Source organism: Sylvia atricapilla, chromosome 9 (genome assembly GCF_009819655.1).
Source record: "Sylvia atricapilla isolate bSylAtr1 chromosome 9, bSylAtr1.pri, whole genome shotgun sequence".
Taxonomy (NCBI): Eukaryota; Metazoa; Chordata; class Aves; order Passeriformes; family Sylviidae; genus Sylvia; species Sylvia atricapilla.
Genome location: NC_089148.1, coordinates 15,860,366 through 15,886,523, shown reverse-complemented (window position 1 = coordinate 15,886,523; position 26,158 = coordinate 15,860,366). Strand labels below are relative to the sequence as shown.

General features: G+C 37.3%; 1 protein-coding gene across 1 annotated transcript in view; it reads right to left on the bottom strand.

Annotated features, from left to right (window-relative positions):
- ST6GALNAC3 (ST6 N-acetylgalactosaminide alpha-2,6-sialyltransferase 3) overlaps window positions 1-26,158 on the bottom strand; it is a 215,268-nt gene that overhangs the window by 63,847 nt on the left and 125,263 nt on the right. The window contains exon 3 of the mRNA XM_066325073.1: window positions 9,387-9,796. Within this exon, the coding sequence (XP_066181170.1) occupies window positions 9,387-9,796 (410 nt within the window). The remainder of the gene's footprint in view (window positions 1-9,386; window positions 9,797-26,158) is intronic.

The window sequence follows — 26,158 nt, the reverse complement described above, 5'->3', positions numbered from 1 at the left end:
AATTAAAAATTATTTCTGCAGCTGCAAAGCTGGGGAATAGAACCTCAGCTTCACTGCAACCAGGATGTGGCTTTCATGCTATTCTTTTTGTTTTAACCAAATCAAGTATAACTTTGTCTGGGCAATCAGGGAGGAGGGAGGATTAGGACAATGTGTACTTAGGGCTATGTATCTTAAAAATAAAGCTATTCTCTACGAGGTCGGGTGAAACTGTACCTAATCATCATATGATAGATAATATAATTGTAACGATTGTTGGTAGCTGAATGTGATTATTACCTTAAACCAGAATCATGAGAATCACAAGGGAAGATATTTACCATAATTCATGCTTGGGTGTATACAATAGAACAATGGGAGGCTTAATGACTAACACAGAGTTGTATAACAAAAGACTGTACACCTTTTGAGTCCTCGTTGGAGTTGGATTTGGGTCTGTACCCTGACTCCCAGAGCTCTTCAATAAAGCACCACATATAATAATTCTGTGTTTATGTGTTTCCTACACTAACAATAACACATGAAATAATGCTTGAAAAAAATGAAACTAAAAGTCTTCTTTTAGAGGAATATGGCTTTGCACATACTCTTCAGGTTATTTTCTTTTCCTAATATTTTGATTGATTGTAAAGTGTCAAGAAACTACAGCTCATTTCATATAGAAGGAAATGGTGTAACATAGCCATATTTGGCTGAAAACAGGTTATACAGCAGCAGCAATCTGTTCCATACTGAACTTCCAGACCATTCCAACCCCAAATTAGGACTGTATGAGATTAAAATGCCTTCACAGTAAGCATACAATATTCAAAAAACCCGATCAGCATGAATTTCTGCACAGCAATAGCTTCTGCTTTCCCCTAGAATCCTTTTGTCTCAGAGAAGTCAAGTTGTAAAAAGGGGACAAATAACCTTGGCCTCACAAAAGCATTCTGAGACTTAAGTGATACCTTGCAACATTTTTCAGAAATGCTTTCATGGAAAATGCTTAGGACACTTTTTGGAGACAGGAGTACTATAAAATCTAATGAATTTATTCAAGAAAAATCCTGAAACATATGGAGAGCAAACTGAACATGAAGCACATATTTCTGACATTTATCTTTGTTTTTATTGTTAAGATAAAAGCATGCTGTTTGTTTTTTTTAGAATTTAATCTGCTAACTCTTTCTTTCCCTTCTCTGACTTTTTCTACACTAGTGACATCATCTGCAGCAACTTTTAAAGCTCTGCAGAAAATCCTGTGTTTTGAAAGTTTTAATGAGTCATGTAATGTTATTAGACAGGGAGTTTATGCCTCCTTTCTGTAACCTGTAGGATTAGAGCAGAGAGGATATGCATGCTGGGACAACTTGATTTAAAAAACAACAACAACAACAACAAACAAAGAAAAATAAGTCTCCAAACATAAGATGGGAGACCAACAATAAACTTGTAAAGAACAAATATGAGGAGTTAAAAACCTATCCTTCTACTGCACTTGCATGTTTACTGAATTCAAATGCACCAGATAGGGCTGCTCAGGTTCTCAGATTAGTGCCATCTCTGGTAAGAAGTCCCAACTCTGTTGAATGCTCCCACAATCAGGAATTGCTTACAAAGTCTTGAAAATAGAATGCCTGAATCTTTGAACATCTGTATAAAAAAATATTTCCCTTCACACACAAACTAAGCCCCATGCTGGTCAGTATCTGAGACTTCACACAAACTGTTTGAAGACATAAGATTGAAGATTCATAATAAATCCCCACTGTTACAGTTATGCTTTTCCAGACTGTTGAATGTTCCAAAACCTGCTGAAGATGTGAATCTCTGAGAAAAATTGTACATGCTGCTCTTGTGCATGTTCTTCTTTAAATGCAGAGTTGCCTCACAGTTAAAAGCTCCGAGAAGTTGAGTATCATAGGAACTGTGTAGGAGTGATTGTTTTCTAAACACAAGTTGTAGCATATCCCAATAGCACATCAGGTTCCCTGAGAAGCATTGCTATGAATCCTGAGTCACTTTCAAAGGCAGGTGCTATAGATCCATATATTTGAACAGTTTCATTGTTCTGAAATTGCAGCCTAAATTCTTTATGTGGGATAACAGACACAGAAATAAAAAATATGTAGAACATTTGCTCTGTTTTCATCTGGGTAAAAATACATATTGAAGATATGCACAAGCAAGCATCTAGTTAACAATTAGATCTAAATCAATATAATGAGTCACAAAAATTCCCATTTCCCCTTAGTTTTCCTCCTACCTATGTCTAGAGGGTCTCACACAGGCCTAATTTCTTACTGAATTTTTCATGCAGAATTTGTTTACTAATCTTTCTACATTGCAAGATAAAATATTCGAACGTAAGTTCAGGCTAAACTTTTTCTACTTTCAAACAGATTTTCTTTTGCTGTGTTGTTTACTTGTACAAAGCTTTGAGATGACAATCTTTTCTAAATATCATTCAGTAAGATATGTATGAGAGTTCTCACACACCTTTTCTTATAAAAGTAGTTTCTAGTAAATTTGACTAGCTAGTGGGTGGACAGATGTACAGAAACTCTCCTCTACCTAAAGCAAGAAATTATTGTAGAGTCTTATTCCCTGTCTCTTAAAGTTGCTATCCTCATCTGAGCAGCAGCTCTGTAGCACAAACCTCCCAGTACACCTCATGCAGTTTGACTGCAGTATTTTTTTTTTTTAACTTAGCACTGTAGATTCACCTCAAAGCTCTTTAGGGAGCTTCCATTAGAAACCCCACAGTTACCAGTAACCAAGAGGTATCACATTTAAACAACAGCAATATTACAGTTACATTCCAATCTGTTTAATATATCTTAGAAAAGAACTGCTGTGTGACAATTGGTAATAAGTATAGACCTCAGCAGTAATCACTCTGTATTTTTTAATATAATTACTTCACCTGGCAGAAAGGCTGAATTTTAAAAATAGATTAATTTATCTTTTTTTTTTAATTTTTAAATTTTTGAAAAATTATTTCTATTCCTTCAAAATTTTAAGCTCCTTCAGGAACACCAAGGTCTATTTTACACACTGTGATCTGAAAAGTGAAAAACATTGAACTGTGGAAGATGAACACCAAAGGTTTAATTCAAAATCTATGCTTCTGCTATTTTTTCTCTCCTATACTTTTTTCCTTTGCAGCCATAAAATATCCTCACCACCAGCAGCAAAACTGGAAGCCCTGCAATCCAGGATGCTTCCAGGATTGCCAACATGAGTCACTGGCTTACATCATCCTTTCCAAAGGTGGATGTTCATGGGATGTGAGAATCACAGAATCACAGGATATGCTCAGTTGGAAGCGACCCTGAAGGATCAATTCCAGAATCCATCCATATGTACAGCTCCTTCTGAGAGGTATCAGCAATTGTCTCATAACAATAAAAGCTGCAGAGTATTTAAAGCACAGGATGAAAGAGGTGTGCATGTAATTAGGGCTATACCAAGCACTGTCTAAAGATCTAACATACAGGTCATCAGGAGCAGAAAACAGATTCCGTGGCACTTAAAGAAGATGTGATAAATTAAATAGATGGATAAATTCAAAGAAGATGTGAAAATGCACAATGATGGAGTAGATTCTGATTATATATTCCTTGTCTTTAATCATTAATTAAAAAGAAACAATTCCATGGTTATAGTCAGCTGCAGAATCAATAGGTCTCTAAGCTCACACCAATCTATATACAGCCACAGCTTTATCACAAAATAATAGCTAATATTGATATTTTTTAATAAAGTTTCACTTTACTGTGTAATTAGTGTAATGTAGTAGGAGCTGTGTTTCTTAACAGAAGTGCTGGGGCTTTGAACAGCATTTACTGGCATGTTAATAAAGAATGGACTTCTTCTATTGAGTTCCATCTGCCCAATGGAGAAAAGTGTTCATCTTAATTAGGAAAATCTTCATAAAGAATATAAATGCAGTTACTAATGGGCTGCAGGGAATAAATGTAGAACACTCAGGAACAACTGGTGTTTTACCAGGAAATGGAAGAGTGGATATAAACCCCCAAACAGTTGTTAACCATCTGGTGATTGACCACAAATAGTAATAGATGCTGAGGTTTTAAGTGTTTTATAATGAAAAATCTATTTATTTCATTAAGGTTTCATGCTTTAGACCCTTGTTTTTTTAGGTAATAAAGCAGTCTCGACTGACAATGAAACAATTTAAACCCTTTATGAATTAAGATGGACAAATCCATTAGCATTTTTTGAAGGAATTACTTTATAAAAAGAAAGAATGGAAGTGCCAAGCAATAGTTCAAGAAACATCCAACTGTCAAGTACTTGAAAAATGGTCACTATATCAAACAAGTATTTTGGGGATTGCTGAGATGCTCACTGGCAGTTGAGAAATTTTGCTGCCTTTATTGGTGCAGCAGCAGATATTACATCATCACGATAAAGGCTATAGCAAAATGTAAACTACAATTAATCTTTGTGCTTAAAAATGTTCCAACAGGCATTATACATTTCCTCTGTCAGTCTGAATCAATTTTTTCATCCTTTTCTTCCTAAAATTGTGTAATTTAAAGACATTGATATTCCCTAACTCTGCCCATTTTCTATTCAAAATTAAATGAACTTTTACTCATCTTCCGGAATTTTTTTTTTTTTTTAGAAAAATCACATTAATACGAAGCACTGACGTACTTCCCTAGTGCCAAAATTTAACTTTCTGAGCCAGGCTCAGTGTCAGTGTTCACAGCTTCCCAAAGAAAAACTGCTTTCTGCAAATTTTAAGCAACACTAGCAAATCTTTTATATTTCCTCTGAATAACTTTGATAGAGAAACCAATACATATATGGAAGCAAGTTCAAAAATGAAAATATCATTACTACAGTATTTCATTTAAGCCAACAACCAGAAACACAGCATAAAACTCTGATATTCTGGACACTGACAGCTTTACTCCCTCAATTCACAGAGAATATCACCAAACAACAGAACTTGCAGCTACTTGAACCTCAGAGAAAGTAATTTCATTTATTCATTTCAGTGACATTTTTACTAGACTATAGCTTCATGTAGATTAGTCAGATGCAAGGAAAACCACATATTAGCTGAGGTGAAGCTGTGATGACTGCAGTTGTCTTAACAGTGTCAATCCAAACTTTAGATGAATGTAATTTGCTAGCTCTAAATGACAGAGATGTGATATAGATCTCGTATATCACCAAAGTAATAAATAATTAGTGAGCAGAACTGAGTAAAATGGCAAGCTTGAACACAACCCCAAATTTTGAATCTTGATGCAGAAGTCAGTGATCAGAATGATACATCTTTCTGCCCTGAATGATGAAACAGTTTTCTCACAACCTAACACATAGCACCATCTGGCAAGAACTGAGGAAACAAAGAACTTCTGGAAGAGAAGCAAAAAAGCAATTTTGTTTCTTCAGAATTGTCCAAGATACTGACAGAAATCTTTCAGAAACAGTCATTTGACTGCAAATGTGGCTTAGTGAACCTGCCTCCTGAAGATGCGCGTGTGCAGCTAATAATTTTTAAAAAATGTTGTTGAATTGAACTGATTGGGTGTGGGATGGGCACTGTCAGAATTAGGACAGTGTATGTGGAAAGTCCTCTGCCTGGCTGGGTTTCAGAACATTATCTCACATCTCTTACTGGGAATTTTCGGAGCTCAGGACACATTTCTTCAGCAGAGCTCAGCAGTTGCTCACAAAGAGTGACTACAAACCCCCAGTGCCGCTGCCCTTTGAGCAGGACCAGCACATCAGCACTGGCTGTTTGCTGGGGCTGAACGCCCCCCGTGTGCACTGGGACAGGAGTGGTCTGAGCCCCCTGCCAGCCCCGGGTTGGGATGTGGAGCTGGCCCCTCACAGGCACTGCTGGGAGGTGCAGTGCCCAGGGGTTAGCCCCAGACGCTTGGAGTATAAGCACAAATGGAGCCTGCAGTCCAGAAAACATTAGACTGCTCCGCTGCTATCAGCACAGATTTATTTTAGCATTGCTTGTTGAAAGTGACTTTTAACGCAGACTGTTTTCTAAATGATCCTGAAAAGACACTCCTTTCTTTCTCATCACCTTCACCTAAGGCAAGAACATCCAGTAGCATTGATCTATTTGCTGCTGGTTTTCATTAATTTTACCCTCCCTAAGGGTGGTGCAGCTTTGGTGCCAGCTAATTAAAACCTATTTAGGGATGCTCAGTGCACTTTATCAGACCAGAATTAGCTTTGCTGCTCTAATGAAGACTACAGTTTTCTCTGTTATTACCAATTAAATGTTATTATATCACATTGCATTGTATTTGTATTGCATGGCAAAGATATAGATGGCTTTAGAACCACTTATCTGGAGTGAGGTACATACAAAGATGCCACATTTAGCAATTATCTAATATTTCTTTAAATCCTTTCACTTGAGTCAATATATATAATACACCAGCACATCAGTGAAGTACTGGAAGAAGCTGCCAGCTTTATGCTCCCTCTAGGGAAGTACCAAGTAAAATGCATTAATGAAAATTGTGAATGTCTGGTAATGAATATTATTTATGTACAACAATTATTCAAAGTGGATGAGCATTTACCACCTTGAACTCGACTGCTTCACTAACAAAGACTCTCAGAAAGAACATATGTTCCCCAGATTCTTAACACTCATGCAAGGTTAATTACCCAGAGCAGATAGCCCATATCAGAGGGTATTTTGTACTGCTGTAGAATTCAAAAATGCATTACAAAATAAAAACCACTGTTCATTGCAAGTTACTTAAAGGTAATTCTTGTTTCTTCCATGCATCAGTAATAAATCATACGTCAATACAAAAGCTGTGGGTTTTGAACCTGCACCCAGTGAAGTCAGGGATAAAGCTCCCATGTCAGCACTGCAGGACCAGAGCTTTTCTGCAGTAGAGAAGCCACCAAAGCACATACCTGTTAGCTGCTTCTCACAACATCCTTTAAAAACTTGAGGATGAAACTGCTGAAAAGTCCCACTAATTACCTAAAAAGACTGTACATCAAAGAGTAGAAACAGAAAACTCATTAAAGGCTTGACAGACTAGAAATCTGTTGCAATCTTACTATGCATTAGTAGCATACACTGTACAGAAAGACAGTATTTTAGGATTGAACTAAAATAGATGCAGTTGCAATCCACTCAGTACATTTTAAAATATGAGTTGAAATTGGTTTCCTTCCAGAATTTTTGCTGGAAACATGTCGAACCAGACCTCTGTTCAATCTAATATTCCAAGCAAGGGTTGATTTTTCTCTGAGGAACTGAAGGAATATTTGGCTGAGGAACCTGAGCCTTGCAGCATCATAATAGCCTGGCACAATGCGTGACAGTATTTTCATCACCCACAAATCTCCTGTGCTCTCCATGACTGCTTCCACAAATGCCACATACCTCTGACAGTCTTATGACCCTCTCTAGAAACAGAAGACAGGTCCTGCAAATTGAAGATGTTACAGAAAATGAAATAGTTTCCATACTGAAGTCCCCGATTACTAGGGAACTGCAAGATGTTTTCTTGAGATACAGAAGATGCTGGCTGGTGACAGCATCAATCATTTCCCTTGTTTCTGGCTGGCAGAAGCACTAAATGATGCTAAAAACATAATTTTATTTGCATTGTAAGTATTTGATGTGGAAAAGTAGGACTAAAAATGAAAGAAGTTGCAGTAGATACAAGGATATTACCTGGTTGCCACTGTGAGAAGTGGTGGGTTTTTCCCTGGTGTCCAAGGGACACACATGCACAAACAACATGATGGGTCGTGAGACAGGCTCATAAAAATTGATGTTGCAATGTGAAACTTAAGGAGAAAGAACACGGGGGACTTAAACATTAGGCTGCTTAAGAACTTTGTTATAAGCACTGAGCGAAGTTCAATCTGCTTTTGACATGAAAAGAAGCATTTGTATTGTGTTAATTGCGTAACTATAAAAACTTGAAATGTGTTAATTTGTTGAAGAGGAATGCATTAGGCTGAAGAGAGGGATACTTTGACATTGAATGATGAGGGGTTTTCTTTTCATAGGAAAAAGAGGAGATTTTTTCAAGGTCTAATCTCACAATAAGAATTTGGATGAAGTATTGTAAAGTCGCTGTGACCTGACTGACTCATAAATATAAAGAAATTTATGTACAGCAATGCAATAATGTACCCATAATCATATTTAGCTTGATTAATATGTAAACAGGATGACTTAGATTATTAAAGGTCATTTTTGAAGAATGGATCTTGTGTATTTATTAGCCTCTGTTCATCAGTTTATTCAGTTAAACTAAAGAAGCCATGATAACCTTGACACCTTTATGAGCTCCCTCCAACTCCAGAACCACAGCAGCAGCACATGCACTTGGTGAACAGGGGCAGGCTCCTCCTTATGTTCCAATAGTTTAAAAAATAGGAAAAATCAACTGTCATCAATTCTGGCAGTTCAATAACAGTGAATCAAGTACGTTTGAGATAACAAACTTTTCTACTTCAAAAGCTAAGTCAAAATTTCAGACTACATCAAGCTGTTTGTGAATATCTGTATCTTTAACTTGGTCAGAATAGCAACAGTCCTTCCCAACCTGAAATTTGTGATGTGCAAATTTAAAAATTATTATTAAGGCACAGCAGTGATCTGGAAACTCCTTCCTAGTTAGCTCAAGTGAGAATTTATTACAGGTGCTCTTCCATGGCAAAACACAGATGACTTGAATTTTTGCAGCTTGGTTACAAATTCTTTAAATTTGTGGTCTTAATTCCAAAAATCCTGTTTCTGCTTTGAACATGCTAGCCCAAGCAGTGGCCCTCCTCGTTTCACCTCTTACAGCCTCACTTGAGTAGCATAAATACACATTATCAAGAATGGAAAACTAGAATTTCAGCATAATACAGGTAGAAACATAAATATATTCCAGTCTTTCTGATTACCCGTTTTCACCAAGAAACAGAAATAACGCTTGAAGAAATAACCCTGAGGTCTGTGTTTGAAGAAAAGCTACAGTGAATCTCAACAGCGAAGAAAATGCAATATCCAGAATTATCCTGAGGTTGTGCATTTGGAGATGTTGTTTGTGTAGGATTATCCTCTTCAAATAAAATGTCAATTTAATCAATAGTAAATTGAGCTGAAAACAACACACAGCTTTGAAAACATTTCAGGAAGACATCCAATATTTTTGGGATTCAAGCCAACAGAAATGGAATGAACAGAAGGTAGCGTAGGTGGGGTAAATGGGGCCTAGCTGCTGCCTCATCAAGTACTTATAACAGTCAAACCCATACAACAATCCATTAAAAACATATCTGGGACTCATTTAGTAGCTGACATCCTGCATGGACTTTTCTCACGTATCTTTTGTCAAACATTATAATTGTTCTCCACGTTTAAGACTTACCGGTCTTTTCCTGTCTCCCGTTTAAATATCGCGTCGCAGTAACTCATGCGCTTCTCCGTTGTCACGTAGATTTTGGCAGTTGGGTAGCTGTCAACAGTTTTCCTCAGCATGTTGTACACAATGCCATTTCCATCCCTCCTCATGTTTCGGAAAGGACCCCAGATCACGTAAACGGTGTTGTTGGTTTCTTTGAAGAAGTACTCAGGATTCTTAAGCAGTAGAGGCACACTCGTGTGAGAGACCACTCTCACAGTTGTCCTCTTCCCAACATCTTCCTCATAGCCCTTTGTGGGAGCATTGTTCATCCTCCATATGCAGGAGGACTTGTCTATCTCGATGCCCACCCTCTGGCCAGCCATCTGTCCTGAGTTTGAAACAATGGCACAGAGGTCACAGTCAAGTTGTAGAGGCTGGAAGACAGGAAACAATATATATTATATATTACAAGATTTTCTCTGTAAAACTTGAAGACCGAAAATTCAGTTAAAAGAAAAACAGGTAAAGTACATTAAATTCATAGCGATGCTTCTCCTTAAAAAGCAAAACCACAATCTCCGTGTGGCAGAGCTGCTTGAAAACTCTACCACTACAAAGCTATGAATGCAAACCTTTTCAGTGAAACAGGCTGTTCCAATCTTTGTTCCTGCCTTGCAAAGTCAACTATACAAATAATCATTCCTTTTCTCCCTCCAAACGTTACTCTTTTCACTAAAAAAACAAGGAAATAAAGAAGCAGCAGAAAGCAATATTCAGATCAATGGCTTCTCTTTTAACAAGGTGTTGTCAACAATAGAAAACAACCTACTGAAAAAGTAATGCTGGAAGTTTAACTGTACATTAACTGTGGTTTTGTCTAAATGAATAGTTCACAAATTGGTGACAGAAGTAGAATGTGAGATGTAAATCTAAAAAGCAATCTAACAGTATGAAAATCCTACAGTTGGAAAGGAGATGTGGACAGAGGAATATGTTTTTCTCTCCAGAGTGTGGTTATAATCCATGGAAAATGAGAGGCAGATGGGCTGGTGACACCTGAACTAGGAACTTAATCCTAAGAAAACTACAGTCAAAGACAGTATTTTCTGACCAAGTTCTAGGGTGCTATTACTCCAGTATGAATTGAAAATAGAAAATATCTATCTAACAGAGATATAAGGACCTATCTGATGTTCCCTTTTGTCAGAGTATAAAGAATAAATGTCCTTTCATTCTTTTGTACCTACAGACTAAAAGCAAATGCCCTCTATTTAAATTGGATTGTATAAAGAGTTCAGTTAAAAATATAAATCAAATAAAAACTAGATCCATCAAAAAAAACCCAAAAAAACAATCCTACCAAAGATCATCCAGGTCAGAGATAACCTACAATTTTTTGTATGGTCATAGACTTGATCCTCTGTCATGCTCACAACCGGGAGCCACTGACCTCAGTTTAATATTTTTTTTAGGAAGAATTCCCTTCACGTTCTTTGGACATTTACTCTGACAGGATTCTAGGTACTTTCCTGATCAGACTTGTGGTTATTTCTCTTCAAAATCACACCTCATTTAGCTGATGTGGATGAATAGCCTGCCTACATTTGACCACTATAACCCTAGGATGCCACTGCTGACAAAAAACTGAATTCTTTGATCAAGGGGAATAATGCAAGGACAAGAGACAAACATCTGAAGAAAGCTAAAATGTCTCATCTTTGGGGGTCAAATATTGTACTGAATTAAGGTGCATGCTGCAAGATTCATGCAGTAAATCTCACAATTTCAAAGCTTTGATTTCTCTGTTGTGATTGATTTGATTTCATTATGTGGCTGTTGTAACCCTGGTCACCGAGAATTTTAGTTATTTGGTTAGGGAAAACATTCTTTCCTCATTTCATCAGTAGCTAAAGATTCCTGATTGAATGCAAAAGCATTGTCAGTGTTTCCTTTACAGAACACCATGCATTTTTTTATAACTGTTATAGTTTTAGAGAGCTGTCCTGCACAGCTCTCTGACAGCAGGGATGAAATCCCAGGAGAAGCAGCTGAACGCAGCAGTCTTTCTGTTTACTGCTTACTTACAGAAATTCTCTCTAAGATACATTATGAGGACATGGCTGGGTGACCTTAACAAATCCACAGGCATAACTCATATCCTAGCATGAAGTGAATTGTTACAGTCCCAGTAGATTAATTTATAGCTTTCAGGGTGAACTTTCAAACTAACAAACGCTGAATATGAAACTGCTAGATAGGAAAAGCCAATTTGGTCAAGAATCTGGTTCCATTTAAATTTGTCTCATCCTCAGAGCTACTTTTTTCACTAAATTCTTCTTTCTCCATTAAAATGGAGCTGCTCTCTTAAATTTAGAATTGTTTGATTTTCTCACCTTAGTTAGAAATTCATTGCACATTTTCTATTCACTGAGTGCAACTGTTCTGCTTGAATAAGCTGAGTACACTCACTCTGCAACTGTGTCCCCTGATTTTCTAGCTCTTTTGTTGTGATTCATTTATCTTGCTCCAATTTATAAAGTGCTTTCATAATACTGAATGTCTACACTAGGTCAACATATAATCTGCTCTTCTTGAACAGAGTCAGAGGCTAACCCCTTCCCAGCTCTATCTCACAATAAATATTTTTTACAATGTAGAGAGATTTTATATGTCCCAATATGCATATTTCCCAACAGAAATCCCAGACAGAGTAAGGAGACTAACTGACATCCATGACAGATATTCCACCGACTCCAGAATCATCCACTGTCTTCATCTTTTTGCATCATATCAACATATAAGAAAACACACAACAATATTCACTCATTGAACACCATATGGAGACAGGCCACCAGTTTGTGGTGTTGGTTTGTAAGTGCCACAGACACACAGAGAAGGGTGGTTTAGATGACACACATGAACCCACATACAATACAAATGGGTGTGCCAAGCAGTCCAGGCTGCCCTCTCATCTGCAGAGATGATCCAGCAGCAGTGGGACTGAAGCAGATTGGCAGGACCCACAGGAACTTGTGCTGTTACTGCTTATCCTCTGTGGACCCAGAACATCAGGCCAAGGTTGACCTCTCACAAGATCCTCATTCACTTGCACCATAGATACACGAGTTAAAGACAAAAACATTAAGAACCATTCAAGTTTTCTTCTCTTTTCATGTACTTAGACATTTATTTCACCTCTAAACACCAAGGAGACCGAGTTATAATTGCTGTTAGAAAATTGCTCATTTTGTTGCTGACCAGAAGGGTGAAGAAGTCCTCAGCAGAGAAGCTGGGTATGGTTCTGACAAATAGACCCATCTTTTTCCTGAATGATACATTGTAACTGTTGAGGAACACTTATATTTTAATCAGTAAAGAAAATGAAATGTCTGACCTTTCCATTTCCTGTGCAAGCTTACAGACAATAGAAAAGATAATTAAAACTGTGAATTAGAACTCGCAAAACAGTGCCATTTCTCTAGCAAAGAGAAATAGCTGTGTAATAAAGGTCACTTATCAAACAGTTCTAGTTATTAAATCTTTGCATTTAGCACTGAAGTGGCTTCACAGAATCAAAGGTCAAATCATTAAATAACAAAATCAGCCAGAATTAGAAAAGGTCACAAGCAAATCCAACTGATGTAGGTCACAAAACATGATTCTCTTCCACACAGGATTTCATTATTTGGAAAATTGCTTACTTTCCAAATTTGACAACTCCCCCACCATTTCCAAAGTCTCCACCAGGTGACTGAAATTCCAGCTGCAGAATCATTTGTATGGGTGGGTTTCCCAATGGGACAGATCTTGGATCGCCAAATCTCCCAGCCACAGCCCTGTACATCTGCTGAGGTGCATGTGGGAATGATCTCAGGCCAGGTCTCTGAACCACAAAATAATGTCTGGACGGTCCAGACAGTAGCCAAGCTGAGGTCTCAGCAGAGACTGCCAGATTCACTCCTCAGCTGGACCAAATCCAGCTCAAGAGACCACTGCAGATGGAATTTCCACTAATGAAAAGCTGAATTTCTCTTGTGGCTTCTTAGCACTATAGACCAGCAGTGTGCTCTCTCCAACCACCAACTCTGTTCCACTCTGAATCCCACAACTAATCATGCAGATAGTTAGGAAACTCAGACTAAACTTTCTCAATTGTTACCTTAACAATATGATTGTAATTTTGTAAATTGGACGCAATGCCCATTCACTACATAATGAGGCAATTATTAGCAGCTTGCCACATATTAATTTGCTCCTTTAATGTTGAAACAAATGAGATCTTTTCTTATAATCATCTTATTTGAGTGAATTCTAACAAAGCCGATTGAACAAAGCTCCAGAGACACTTCCTTTATTTCAATGCCATTTATTCTTCTACTCTTCTTGGATGTCTTTAGAGTTTTAGAGGATACAACATTTATAATGATGCCAATAGGGAATAGATTTTGCCTTTATTCTTCTTGATGTTCTTTTGAGGTCTTCGAAATGAAAGGTACATGAGAAGCATTAACTGTCTGGCATTGTTTTTATTGCTTTTCTCTACTTAACAAGCAAAAAATGTATTTTAATTTTTCCTGTGTTTCAGTGATTAAACAAGCTGGTTTTATCTATCTACTTACTCAATTTCTTCAAACCTCTGACTAGGAGAGAAGACTTGCCAAGCTTCTCTAGGAAAAAATACAGCACATTAAAAAAAAAGAAAGATAGTATTTGTGTGTTTGCCCATCAAGAACTACCAAATTAGTACAGCACTGTATATATAACTCACATTATATTACTAACATCAAGCAAAAAATGATAAAAATTATAAAAAAGACAGGTCTGATTACCCTGAGTTTGTGTTTGTTCCCTCTTCCTCACGATGGCAATATGGTGGTTTTTTATCTTCACTAGTTGATTTTGGTCCTAGCCCTCAGCATCACATCCCATCAAACATAAAATTTAATGTTAAGATTTCTGTCTTCATAAAATTTAATGTTAAGATTTCATAAAGATTTTAACATTTTGACATTATTTTGAAATAAGTCCAATGTCAACATGCATCCCATTTCCAAATAAATAGAATATGATCTTGTTCTTCATAAGACTATTCCTGAGACTCAAGTGCCTGGGATATTTTATTTAGATGAATGTCTCTGATATGTACATGAGTTCTAGCAGAAAATTTCTATTTAAATTGAATGAATTGGAAGGGAATGCATAGGAGGCACATAATGGGGCTAATCTTACAGCAGGAGACTGAATAAATAACCACGTTTGAAAGTCTTTCTAAATACACTGACCCAGTTGTTACAGAACTGTTTGATTTGCAGCTCTTGTTACAGCTCCTTAAAGGGGCTGTACAAGGCCTTTGCTTGAACAAGTATCTTGTGGATTCCTCATGTCAGTGGTAAAGAGACAGGAAAACAAAGGAAGCTTGGATTCTGGGCAGAGGTTGAAACTTGTGTGCTAAACTCACCCAATCTCATCTAAACTTTCAACCAGCAAGTGTATTTTTGAAACACTTTAGGTTTTTTTTCTCATGAAAAGGGAAAAAAAATAACCCAAACCAGAAACTCAAACCTTCCAAACACAAACCACAGTGCAAAGAGATGCAGTGTCATCTTTCTCACTTTTGAGACAGCTCCAGACAGCTCCATGCCAGCTCCTACCTCTTTCAATATATAGCAGAGCAAATGTTCACGAGAATGCTGTTGATTTTGATGCTCCTATTGGGAGCAATATAGGCAGCTTTGAAACAAAGCAAGAATTAAGTAATCTCATGATACCAAGAGCCAAAATCAAGTGCCTCAAATATATATGAGAAAATTCTGAGTAGAAAGAATGAAGTATATAACCAATAAAGAATAAAACCAGGTCTTGCTGTTTATTTTAGGTATTTTCCACTACTTTACTACAAGGAAAAATTGAAAAGTCAAAGATAATACCCCTCATGATAATCTCATAAAACAAAATTTACTAAAAGTGACTAAACGCTATGTCCACCTTGATCAAAATATTTTAACTTTCTATTTTTCAAAAATTCTACCTAAGTAATTTTCTAAAATGGAGCTAAAATGCTCCTCCAATTGAACATTTTGCTTTATTATGAAAAAGTGAAAGAATGGGAGTTCGTATTAACAAAACAGTCCCTTTCATTTCTTTCATTTTTCCTGATTTCCAGCTGAAACTTTATGGAAAATGACACCTTTTGAATAAGCCTACACTAGTATTTTCTTCTGGAATAATAAGCTATCGAAACACTCTTTATGGCTCTATTGGTAAAAAAGACTTAAAAATGGAAAGGTGGCAGGGAGCAAATAAGAGCAGAAGAAACTGTTCTGCCTCTGCATGGAGGGTTAGTGAAGGAAGGAAGTTGCCAGATTCAGGGCTTCAAGTACAACAGAAGGACCCGGGAGAGGCAGAGCTCTGGAGGGCTGATGGTCAACAGCTCTGAAGGACTTTGGGCACTGAGAGAGTTGCAGGAGAAGAAAGTTTTGCCTTAAGGCATTTCCTGAAGGATGTGAAGACCTGTCCTGCATGTGCACTCTCAGTCAGTCTGCAGAAAACCCAATTTTGTTCGTGTCCCTGGCAAAACGTCCTGCCCCTAGGCAGGGTGGCAGAAGGGACGTGCTCTTATTTACATGAATGGATCATGTCAGAGAAGGGGGAGGAAATAACTGGAAAGAGCACACAGAAGAGAGGAGAGAACAGAAAAAAATTGAGACACCTATGAAAGGGTAAAATGTAGTTTAGTGCTTAAAAGGCAAACCTGTAAGGGAAAGAAGGATTTGAGAAAAAGCAAAATACTGATATATATATAGCCAAGAAGATAAACCATAATGCTTGGGAATGCTATCCAGCAAAGAAGAGCCAAAACTCTTGAAGATGTTTGTTAAGTTATAAACTAATTGTTGTGAAGGAAAGTTCATCAGATATGCCAATCAAATAATTTAGGAATGAACAGGCAGAGAGAAAAGCTTTTGTCCTTTACACTGCAATTGCCCAAGTCGAAAACAGATGAAAATGGATATGTTCAGTCCAGCATACAGTACTATAGTTTGTAGGCATGCAGATGTCTGCACCTCCAGATGCACATAATGAACACCTCTGAACTGCAAGAAAAGCAGAATACTCTTTGGGATATGTATATATACATATATATATATATATGCATTATATATACAAATAATAAATTATATATACATATATATTATATAAAAATATATAATATATTATGTTTATATATTATATAGTTATATGTTATATTTATATGTTATAGTTATAGTTATATATTATATTTAATATAATAAATTTATATATATTTATATATAGATATAAATACAAAAATACAAGTACAAGCAAGAACATATGTGTAAATGCTCCTGTGAAACACTGTTGAGGACTGAATTGTTATGGAAGGGAGGCAAACTCCATCAAGCACACCCTACAAAGGCAAGTTCACAAAGTAGCCACTAAAACAGCATTCACTCTGAAAAACAGCCTATGAAAAAATTAGCTTCACAGCTGTACAAAATGGAAAACCAAACAAAATACATTAGTTCTAGAGTATTCCTAACTTCATCCCAGAGGTTTAGCTGATGACCATAAATAACCAGAGTGTTTGTGACACTTCATCTATCACCCATTTACAAACACACAGGGTTTAAAATATCATGACTTTGTAATAGTTCAAAAGCCGGGAATTCTTCCAACCAAATACTGCTTGCTGAATGCTGAATCCAGTAAGTCATTTATCTTAACATCCACCACATTGCTCACCTGCCCTCAGCACTGCGTGATGACTCTTGAATTTTGTGCACAGAAGTTACTGGAAAAACACCATGTAAACCAGACACTGTCCATCAAACAGCACAAACAACTCAGGAGACAGCACAAGCTGATCCCAACAATGGCACCCCTTTGGTCACTCTGCTGCAGAACTGTATTTGCAACAGTACATTTGCTACCAGCAAAACATGTCACTTGATTCAGCAGGTTATTGGTATCATAATATTTCGCTCTAACTTATCTTCTGCAATTCTCTGTATCACATTTCTTTTTCTGCTTCTTACATTTAGTAATAAGGAAGATAACAATTGTTTCTTCCCTATACAGATATATTTGCTCAGCAAACAATACAAACCACAAGGAGGTAAAATGTCACTACTCAAGGTGGCATAAAAGGGAGGAACGTCCTGTTAGCACACGGGCTGAATAGTGAATGAATCTCAGTATGAAAGGACAAAAACAATTTTTCACACCCAATAAAGTGTGTGGCAGCAGAGCAGAGGTAACATGTAACACATAATCCTTCCTTACAGGGTGGATTCTAGAAAGACAACCTTGACAGCAACCAAGGCCAGAAGAATTCTATCCACAAAAACTGTTTTTTCCCTGCAAGTAATACTAAGTATCTCTGCAAAAAAATTAATGGGAATTCCTACAGTGAAGGTGCCTACTGGAGGACTATGTCCAAGGAATTCTCTGTCACATATGGAGAACATGGGTTTCTCTAACCGCTGTCTTTAATTTGTATTTATTATAAATACCCACAGATGGCAGTAAAGTATATAATGTATACAGCAGATTTGTTCCAAGTTTGCTTTCTCTAATAACCTCCTATTATCAGCACTCACCATTAATCATGGACCATTATCTAGGAACTTAGTTGGCTGAATCACAGATGTAGTAATGCCTGTTAGGCCTCTAATCTAAATACATTTGAAAAAATTAGACTCACAAATAAACTAGGGGACTTCTAATATGAATTTCACATCTTATTTCAGGTCAATTTATTTGGGATTTGATATGGGGAAACAATACAAAGGTAGGCAGCAAAAACTGTCAGAAAAACTTCATTGTATTAAGCCCTCCACTTCTTTCCCCAGAAAAGCCACCCAACAGGCTGGAAGCTTAACCTCTAATTTATTTTGGTTTCATGCTGTCTAGACCTATTATTTAATTTTGTCTCTCTTGGTGGTCCATCTGACAAATTATTTGTATGCATGGAAGGAAAGTGATAAGTAAAAATGCTAATTATCCATTTTTCTGAAATAAAAAAAATATATAATATTCATGGTAGGAATAAGAATATGGTTTATCACAATAGCATTAAAACCAGTGGCATTTTTCATCGGACAAAATAAGCCTTAAGAAGCTTTCTGAGTCCAGAGTTTTTAATTGCAGGATGCCTTATCTATAAGAGAATACACAGCTGCTTCTGGCCACATTCATTTACTTTCACTGGTACATTGGCAATATTTGCACTAGCACCCTAGGACTGTCATCTGTAAAAATGTCCACAATTTTCCCTAAAAATGTCATTTCAGGTCAAAATTTTACTTGGAAAGCGCTAGTCAAAATTTTTAATTTTTTAAAAAATAATTTTTTGTTTGTAAATAATTGATTTTAAATAATTTGTTTTAATTTTAAGATCATAATTTTAAGATCATAAAATCATTTCAATTGCAGAAACGTACAAGGTTAAACCATCATTTTCTCAGACACCTGAGATTTCAAACAGTATGGCAATGGGCACTAGAACAAAAATTTAAACTGGATTGGAAAGTTCTGCTTAAATAATTAGGAAGATGTGTTTTATGTTTTTCTAAGTCATTAATGAAAGCTATGAAGTTCTGTTTTAAAAAAAAAAAAATCACTATACTAATACTGTCTTCTGACTGCTTTCTCACCACTGCCTTGGTGGTCCACTAACCACCCTTCAATCAGTGCAGGTTTCATGCAGACAACAGCTTGTGTCATGGACTAACAACACCTGCAATAACTCGGTAAGCAGAAACTCAAGTGGAAACCGCTGGGGTTAAGTGACTTGTAAATAATTCAAAGATCCTTCTGTGTCGGTTCTCCTGACTCATGGAGCTTGACAGCGCAGCTCCTGCTCCTGCCACATCCCAAACCAGCTCCATTCACCCCTCACCTAAAAGCCTTTACTGGAGAAAAGCCCCTGAACTCAGTGGTCTCTGCCAAATGTGACTGAAGTCAAGGGCCTTGTGCAGGTGTGTACATCCCCACATAGAGCTCAGAACAAAACCAAGGCACTGAATAACACACACACACACACAAAGGAGCTGCTCAGTTAAGAGGTGAAATATGCTAGAAGCAGTTGCAAAACAAAATCATATTAAGAGATGAAAATAATAAACCCTATCAATCTTTTCTCCACTATTTAGTCTGGCCTGACAGTGACATAGTTGCAAGATATAAACAACACTACTTCCAAAATGGGTATTTATAATCATATAGCTCTTCTACCTATAATTTAAATCTTTAAGAGAGAAATTATTTTTTAGTCCTTCATACATCTTCAAAAGAAAAATACCACTGCAGTGTACCTCCATGCTGACTTGCTGGGTAAATCTATGGCACACTCACTGCCTCCATTACAGTTAATAGTAAAACTCCCACTGACGTCACCCAAGACTTGACCTAACACAGGAATTTTGAGAAGAGAAATTTGGATTTGCAGTTCAGGGATGGACTAGATTACAGAATCATGCAAACAATACAAACCACAAGGAGGTAAAAGACCTCCACAAGGCCTTTCAGCTGTGATTCTGCTTCAACCCATGAAAAGGATGCAAAGTGTTTTCCTGATGTAAGTTCTCTGCTGACAAAGCCAGAATAGAGTGTTCCTTCTCTGTGTGTGAGCACACATACTGATGTTCTGGGCTGGATGGACTGAAACTATTTCCTGCCCCAAGTCTCCCTCTGGAATGGAAGCCTTAGAGGCCACATTACCTTACAGGCTGGCATCAGATTCTGCATTTCCACTCTGCTTGTGAGTGCACAGAGTTTGTGTAGGTTTTTTCATTTTGTTCTTTTAGACTGTTGGCTTTAATGTAGCTTGTGATTTCCAATGCTTCCAAGGACTGTAATTACAGCAGGATCTTTGGAACTTGAAAAGCAATCTTAAAGGTCAACACCTAGGCTCATCAGTGGCTCTGTAACTCACTCTGATACAGCAATGACTACCATGGTTCTGACAAAACAGGTTCTTGGGGAGAGCAACGTGAGAAAGAAAATCAGTGTCCTCTGAGAGCATCTGTCTGCTGTGGCTTGCAATGAATATGGCAGAATACATCTCAGCTGAGGGTCCAGAAAGAGAAGAGATCATGGAATACTGATAACTGCCTTCTAAACAAACAAGTTGTGCCTCTCATTTCATCCTCCTCCTGGAGCAATGCTGCTCCATTCTACAGGCTCTGTTGCACCTCAAGCTACCAGCAGGTCACAGCTGCACACTGGGAACTGAGAGGGTAAGTTCCACTTCACTCCCACAAAGAAGGTCTGAGGGACCCAGGGATGCAGCTGAGTAAGAAAAAAAAAAAAATCAACTGAAGTCAAATAATTACAAAACTATCATCCAAAGGCAATAAACAGGTGTCCAGGTTACAGCTTATTTCAAGGAAAAGCATAGAAATAATAATTTCTTCATTTCTGTGAACAACGTTGTCCTGTTGTCTGGTCAACCCAGAACAAATGTATACAATGGAAAACTTTTCCATACTCAACGTTAGTTCTATGTTCTCATTTGCTTAGTGACTTTAAAAAAAGCACATACAAGTACATATGTATTAACAACAGCAAAATGAGCAAGTGAGAGAGATGGAGGGTCTAGATTAGGTATTAATTTAACTCTAAGAAAATATTTACACAGCAAATGTGCAAGTTTTGGCATCCCCTCTCTCTGAGTCATACAACTGTAGAATTATAGATGCAGCATGAAGATGTTTGTGTGTCTGTGTTCAGCTACCCCATCATACATGGTGTCAGACAGTCACAGTGTTCTCATGGCTAAAAAAGAACAAGGCAGATGAGCTGAGGAAAATAAATCTCATGGACTACATATCTACCATTACAAAAGAATCCTTTTTTCAGGAAACACACTTTTATGACAGAGGGCAATTAAGCTTTGAAACAAAGGACTCTAGAGTCTCTTTTCCTAGAAATTTTCAAAGCTTGAAGAGGCACAGACCTGACCTAACCTTGACGTTAGTCTTGTTTATAGTGGATGTTGGACAAGATGGTCTCCCGAGGTTATTTCCAACATACTTTTTTCAGTAATTCTATAGTTCTATCTATGAAAAACCAAGGGGAAGCTCAATGAATTTTAATGAAAAAGCACACATTTCTAATAATGAGGACTATTCAATGTGCTGGGGAACTTTTTTAGAAATAAAAAAAAATTCAAAATGACAACAAAATACTGAAAATTGAATAATTAGTGAAAAAATATTCTCTTTTTTTTTTCTTGTGTCTTCTTGGCTCTTTCTACTGCCTGTCACACACAAAGTCATACAAAATGCAGCAGGAGAGAGAAACATTCCTAAAATGAAAATGGGCTAAAGATTTGATCTGCATGTCCTATGAGAATCCTGCACAGAATCTACTCCTAATAAATTTTATTCCAGATAAAATATTATTAGGCACAGTTACAAGACTGGAATTCAGAATGACCACAGGTTATTTCCACAGGTTGTGGCACAGGTCGTGGGCAGGCAACACAGTGCAATTTCCCTCCTGGCATGTGTGAAACAGGTCCTGGACTGCTACAATGGCTGTACCCAACAGTGCAGACTCATTACTTTATAGGTGTTTGTAGAGAAAGCTAAGTTTGTTGAGTCTCCTTATAGGTCTGCTTTCTAAGGCTGAGAGCAGTGAATAGAAAGTGATAAATACCACACAATACCTGGAGACCAGTGCTGGGAATTTTTGTTACTCCTTTTAGCTCTACTAACAGTGGTGCCTTCCTCACCAGCACTGGAACATGGCTGAGATGCAGAAGTGGTGACTCAAATGGACTCCAGTGAGAAGAGGGTAAAAAGAAAGAAAAGAAACCCCATCGATTCAGAATGAATAGGTTCTTTTCAGAACAGAAATCTAATCTGCTGCCATGTGCTAGTGTCCACTGAGCAGTGAACTCTGGCTTCACAGGCTGAGAAGGAGGGATGGAGAGGTATGTTCTAAGAAATCAAGTGAACAATACATTCCAGAAAAATGGGGAAAACTCCCATACCACCAGACTTTCAAAATTCCACCTATAAAACAGCAGAATTATAGTGGCTATGAAATGTAGGATACTGAAAATCCATTCTGAAAAAAGTGTATTATAGGTAAATACTGTATTTATGCCCTCCTCTTGGAATAACCTCACGGCAGCAGCAAAACAATTGCTGACTATGTCACAAGACCCCTGCAAAAATCCTGCAGACCCTGTTTTTCAAAAGAGCAATAATTAAAAAATAAAGTCCTGTGGTGCTTTTCCTCTATAAGCCCTGTTTATGAATTCATTGCACAGCATGAAGGTTATTAAAATCCCATATGTGAGCACCACACACAGCACAAGGAGATATGAACTGGCATTCCACAGAGATAATGCTATCTAATGAGCAAAACAAGGAGCACAGCTCCATTCTTCTTCAGAGTGCATTTGGAAAGGGCAAAGCATCTGGCTGCTGCTCATGGATACCTGACCAGACAAATGTCTGACAAGATATTTCTCCTTCTTCTTACCTGTTGATTAACGAGTTAAATGTGAAGAGCATGGCTGTTATCTTGCCTTGAAATTCCCAGAACACTCTTCTAACCCACAAACCATTTGATATGGGGGGATCAAATGCTATTTGGGGTGACCCAGATCCAGTGACTATTAAACACTTTGCTGTTTACTTCCACATCCACACATTTCAAATCAAAATGCAATTAACTGTGGAGATAACCAGTACACCTCACAAATTAATTCCCCAGTACTGCCTAACTGATAATACAATGATTTTTCCAAAATTATTCATTTATTTCCCATTTTATTGTTGAAACAAAACAGTTAACACTGTGCTTTATTTTAATGCCAAAACTGTTTTGATCCCATGTAGTGCAGAGCTATTTTGAACACTATCAGCAGCTGGAAAAACTTCAAGAAAAAGTGAGAACAACTGTTTTTGAAAAAAGGTTTATTAAAAAAACCCCAAACTGACAAAGTACAGACATCTACAAAAAATTTGCACAGTTTTCTGAGGACTCTGAAACTTTCATTAAAGAGAAAGCAGTCCTCGGTTCTAAAATCCTTGAATCAAATTTAATGCATAAAACATACTCTACTTGTGGACACTGATCAAAGGTTTGTAAAGCTGTTTCTCTGCCTTGCATGTATGATCAATCAGCCATCAGCAGAGAGACCACAGGTGTCTGATGGGAGTCGTCACTAATGCCAGAGATGGAAAGCACTCCAAAATAGGAAAGGCAGGATCTGCCATGAAGCAACAGGAGACAGAATCACTTTCTGGCAGGATTAAAATCCATGTGCTTAGTTGGTACTCAGCTATATTGCTGAGGAAGGGCTCCCTTCTCATCCGTATCCCTATGATCACACAGTGCTGCTCAGTCCTCGCACTTGAAACATCACTGCCAAAATTCACAACTTGGATGAGAGCTGTGAAACTTGCACGTAGATATGAACTTTCCCTAATTTCAGGCCTGTTCAGATGCAAGATTCTCTTTTATACCAATTATCCACTCTTTCAGCTGCACCTTCTAATCTTGTCTCTATGTGATAGGCCCCCATCACGATATTACACTATCAGTTTCAGCTGTTGGATCCTACTTACACGCCACAATCAACATCACTATCAGAAATTATAACCTCTATCAATATTTTAGAGATGTAAAGGAGAGAAGATAGTGAAAACAAATTAAGTTTCATAACTAAAATGAAAAATCCTTTCCCTCTAATGACTCCTGCCTTCCAAACTGTCTTTTTTTATGCATGAAACAATTTGACTTGGGATTTGCTCCCTGACGAGGCTTAGCTACTTACTTTGAAACAAGAGACCCGCAATTACGAATACTTAAGACATAACAATAAAATTCTGTAACATGCCATGCCAAAAATAGAGAATGTTATCCTTCCAATCTTCCTCACAACTAAAGCTACAGTCAGGTATTTAATACTGCTCCATAAGCAAGAGATGTCTCCCTTCATCTTCTCACTTCATTTCTGCCAAGTCACAGAAAAAATAAATATCCAACAGAAAAAAATTCTTCTATCAGTCTTTTGAATACTTTTGGGACAGAAATCACTTAGAAATGATGTGTCAGGCACCTTGTCTGCTTCTCTCTCTCCTTTTCTCAGTCGAAGGATGGGATTAAAAAAGCAAAAGCACTTTTAAGTTCTGTTTGGGGCATAAAATCCCCTGCCATCCATCTCTCACTAGAAAAAATTTTGAAAAGAAAAGCACTTAGAAGTGTCTTTTTGTCTCCATCTACATTATTCCTTTTCTTGGATGTGGTTTGAAATAAAAATAGAAATGAAATGCTATTTTCACTGTTTTGAAGTTCAAATCAGGCATGTCTCCTCTAATTTCTTCCATTTGTGTTTTCTCTGTAACAAATATCAGTTTTGGTCTACATTGCATTCCATTTCTCTCTCTTTTTAATCTCAGCATCCCCCTCCCAATTCAAGTAATGAGATTATCATACTGTAATCTTATTCTGTGCATAACCTTTGATTTCTGTAGATTTCTGTTCCAACAAAGATACATCCCTTCTGCTGGCCAGATGACAGCAATATAAACATTTAACTAATTTAATTGATGCTTTAACTTCCTAAAGTGGGGCAGCCTTCAGTGACAATGGCAGTCAACTTCAGAGTTACAAGTCACAAATTTGTGCTCAAGTGGCAGCAAAATCATCAATACAGGTTTTAGCAACTAAAAAAAGCAAACATAATCCTGAGACATACATAAAGGGTTTTAAAACTATCTTTTCACTCTATTCAGCAGCACTGATAGTAAATTCAGTCTGCGAATTTGACTTCAGCACAGATTTGGATCTGCTGCTGAAAGCCCAGAAAAAGCAAAAAGAATAATCCATGCCATAGAAAAAATTAACCAGCAATAGAAAAAAAGGGGAAGGGGAAGGGAAGAGAGAAGAGGAGAAAATGGAGGAGCTGTGAAAAGTGTTTCCAAATATGTAAAATATGCTGCAAAGGATTCTTCACATCTCTCTACATTAGCAGGGTGGTAGCTAGATTCGGGTTAGACTTTAAGCAGCTTTCTGTTTGAAATCATAGTTATAAACAATCTTGCCAGGGGCACAGTTACAAACTTGGTATCTCCAGAAATCCTTTCTTATCCTATTTTCTGTAATTCCGTGAATTTGACTAAGTTGATGTACACACAGCACTTCACAACGTAGCCTTCTTGGGTGACACTAAAGAAAGATAATGTTCTGTGCTGCAGTCTCTAGCTCAGCACTGTGCTCTGCACTACATGGGAAAGTTGCTATCCAGGTATCCTTTAGCAAAAAGGTACCAGGGCAGGTGTGTGTGTATGGATGGAACTCATGTTCTAGTAAAGCAATCTGCAATTTGACAAACCTTGATATCCCCAGACAGAGAAATCAGTAAAATGAGAACTGATCAGATTATCCAAATGCAGCAGCAGCAAAGGCAATAGCTTCAAACATTTTAGAAAGTCAAGAATTATATTCCTAATTATTAATAGTTGTTTCAGTAGAGTGTCATGCACTTCTGATTTTCAAATCCAAGCTAGATCAAAATGAAACTGAAATACAAATATTCACTAGCCCATCACTTTTTATGATCTATGCTGAAATCCTAGTTAAATGAAACAGAAGGATTGAAATCGACCCTTCTTTCTTGTAAATCTATTCAAATGTAACCTGAAGCATTCCTAGCAAACCCCTGTTTCTTGACAACAGTAGATATGAAGCTGTCTTTGTGTAAAAGCTGTATTTCTTCATAGTTTATGATAGCTCTAGACTTGCCATCCCTTTTT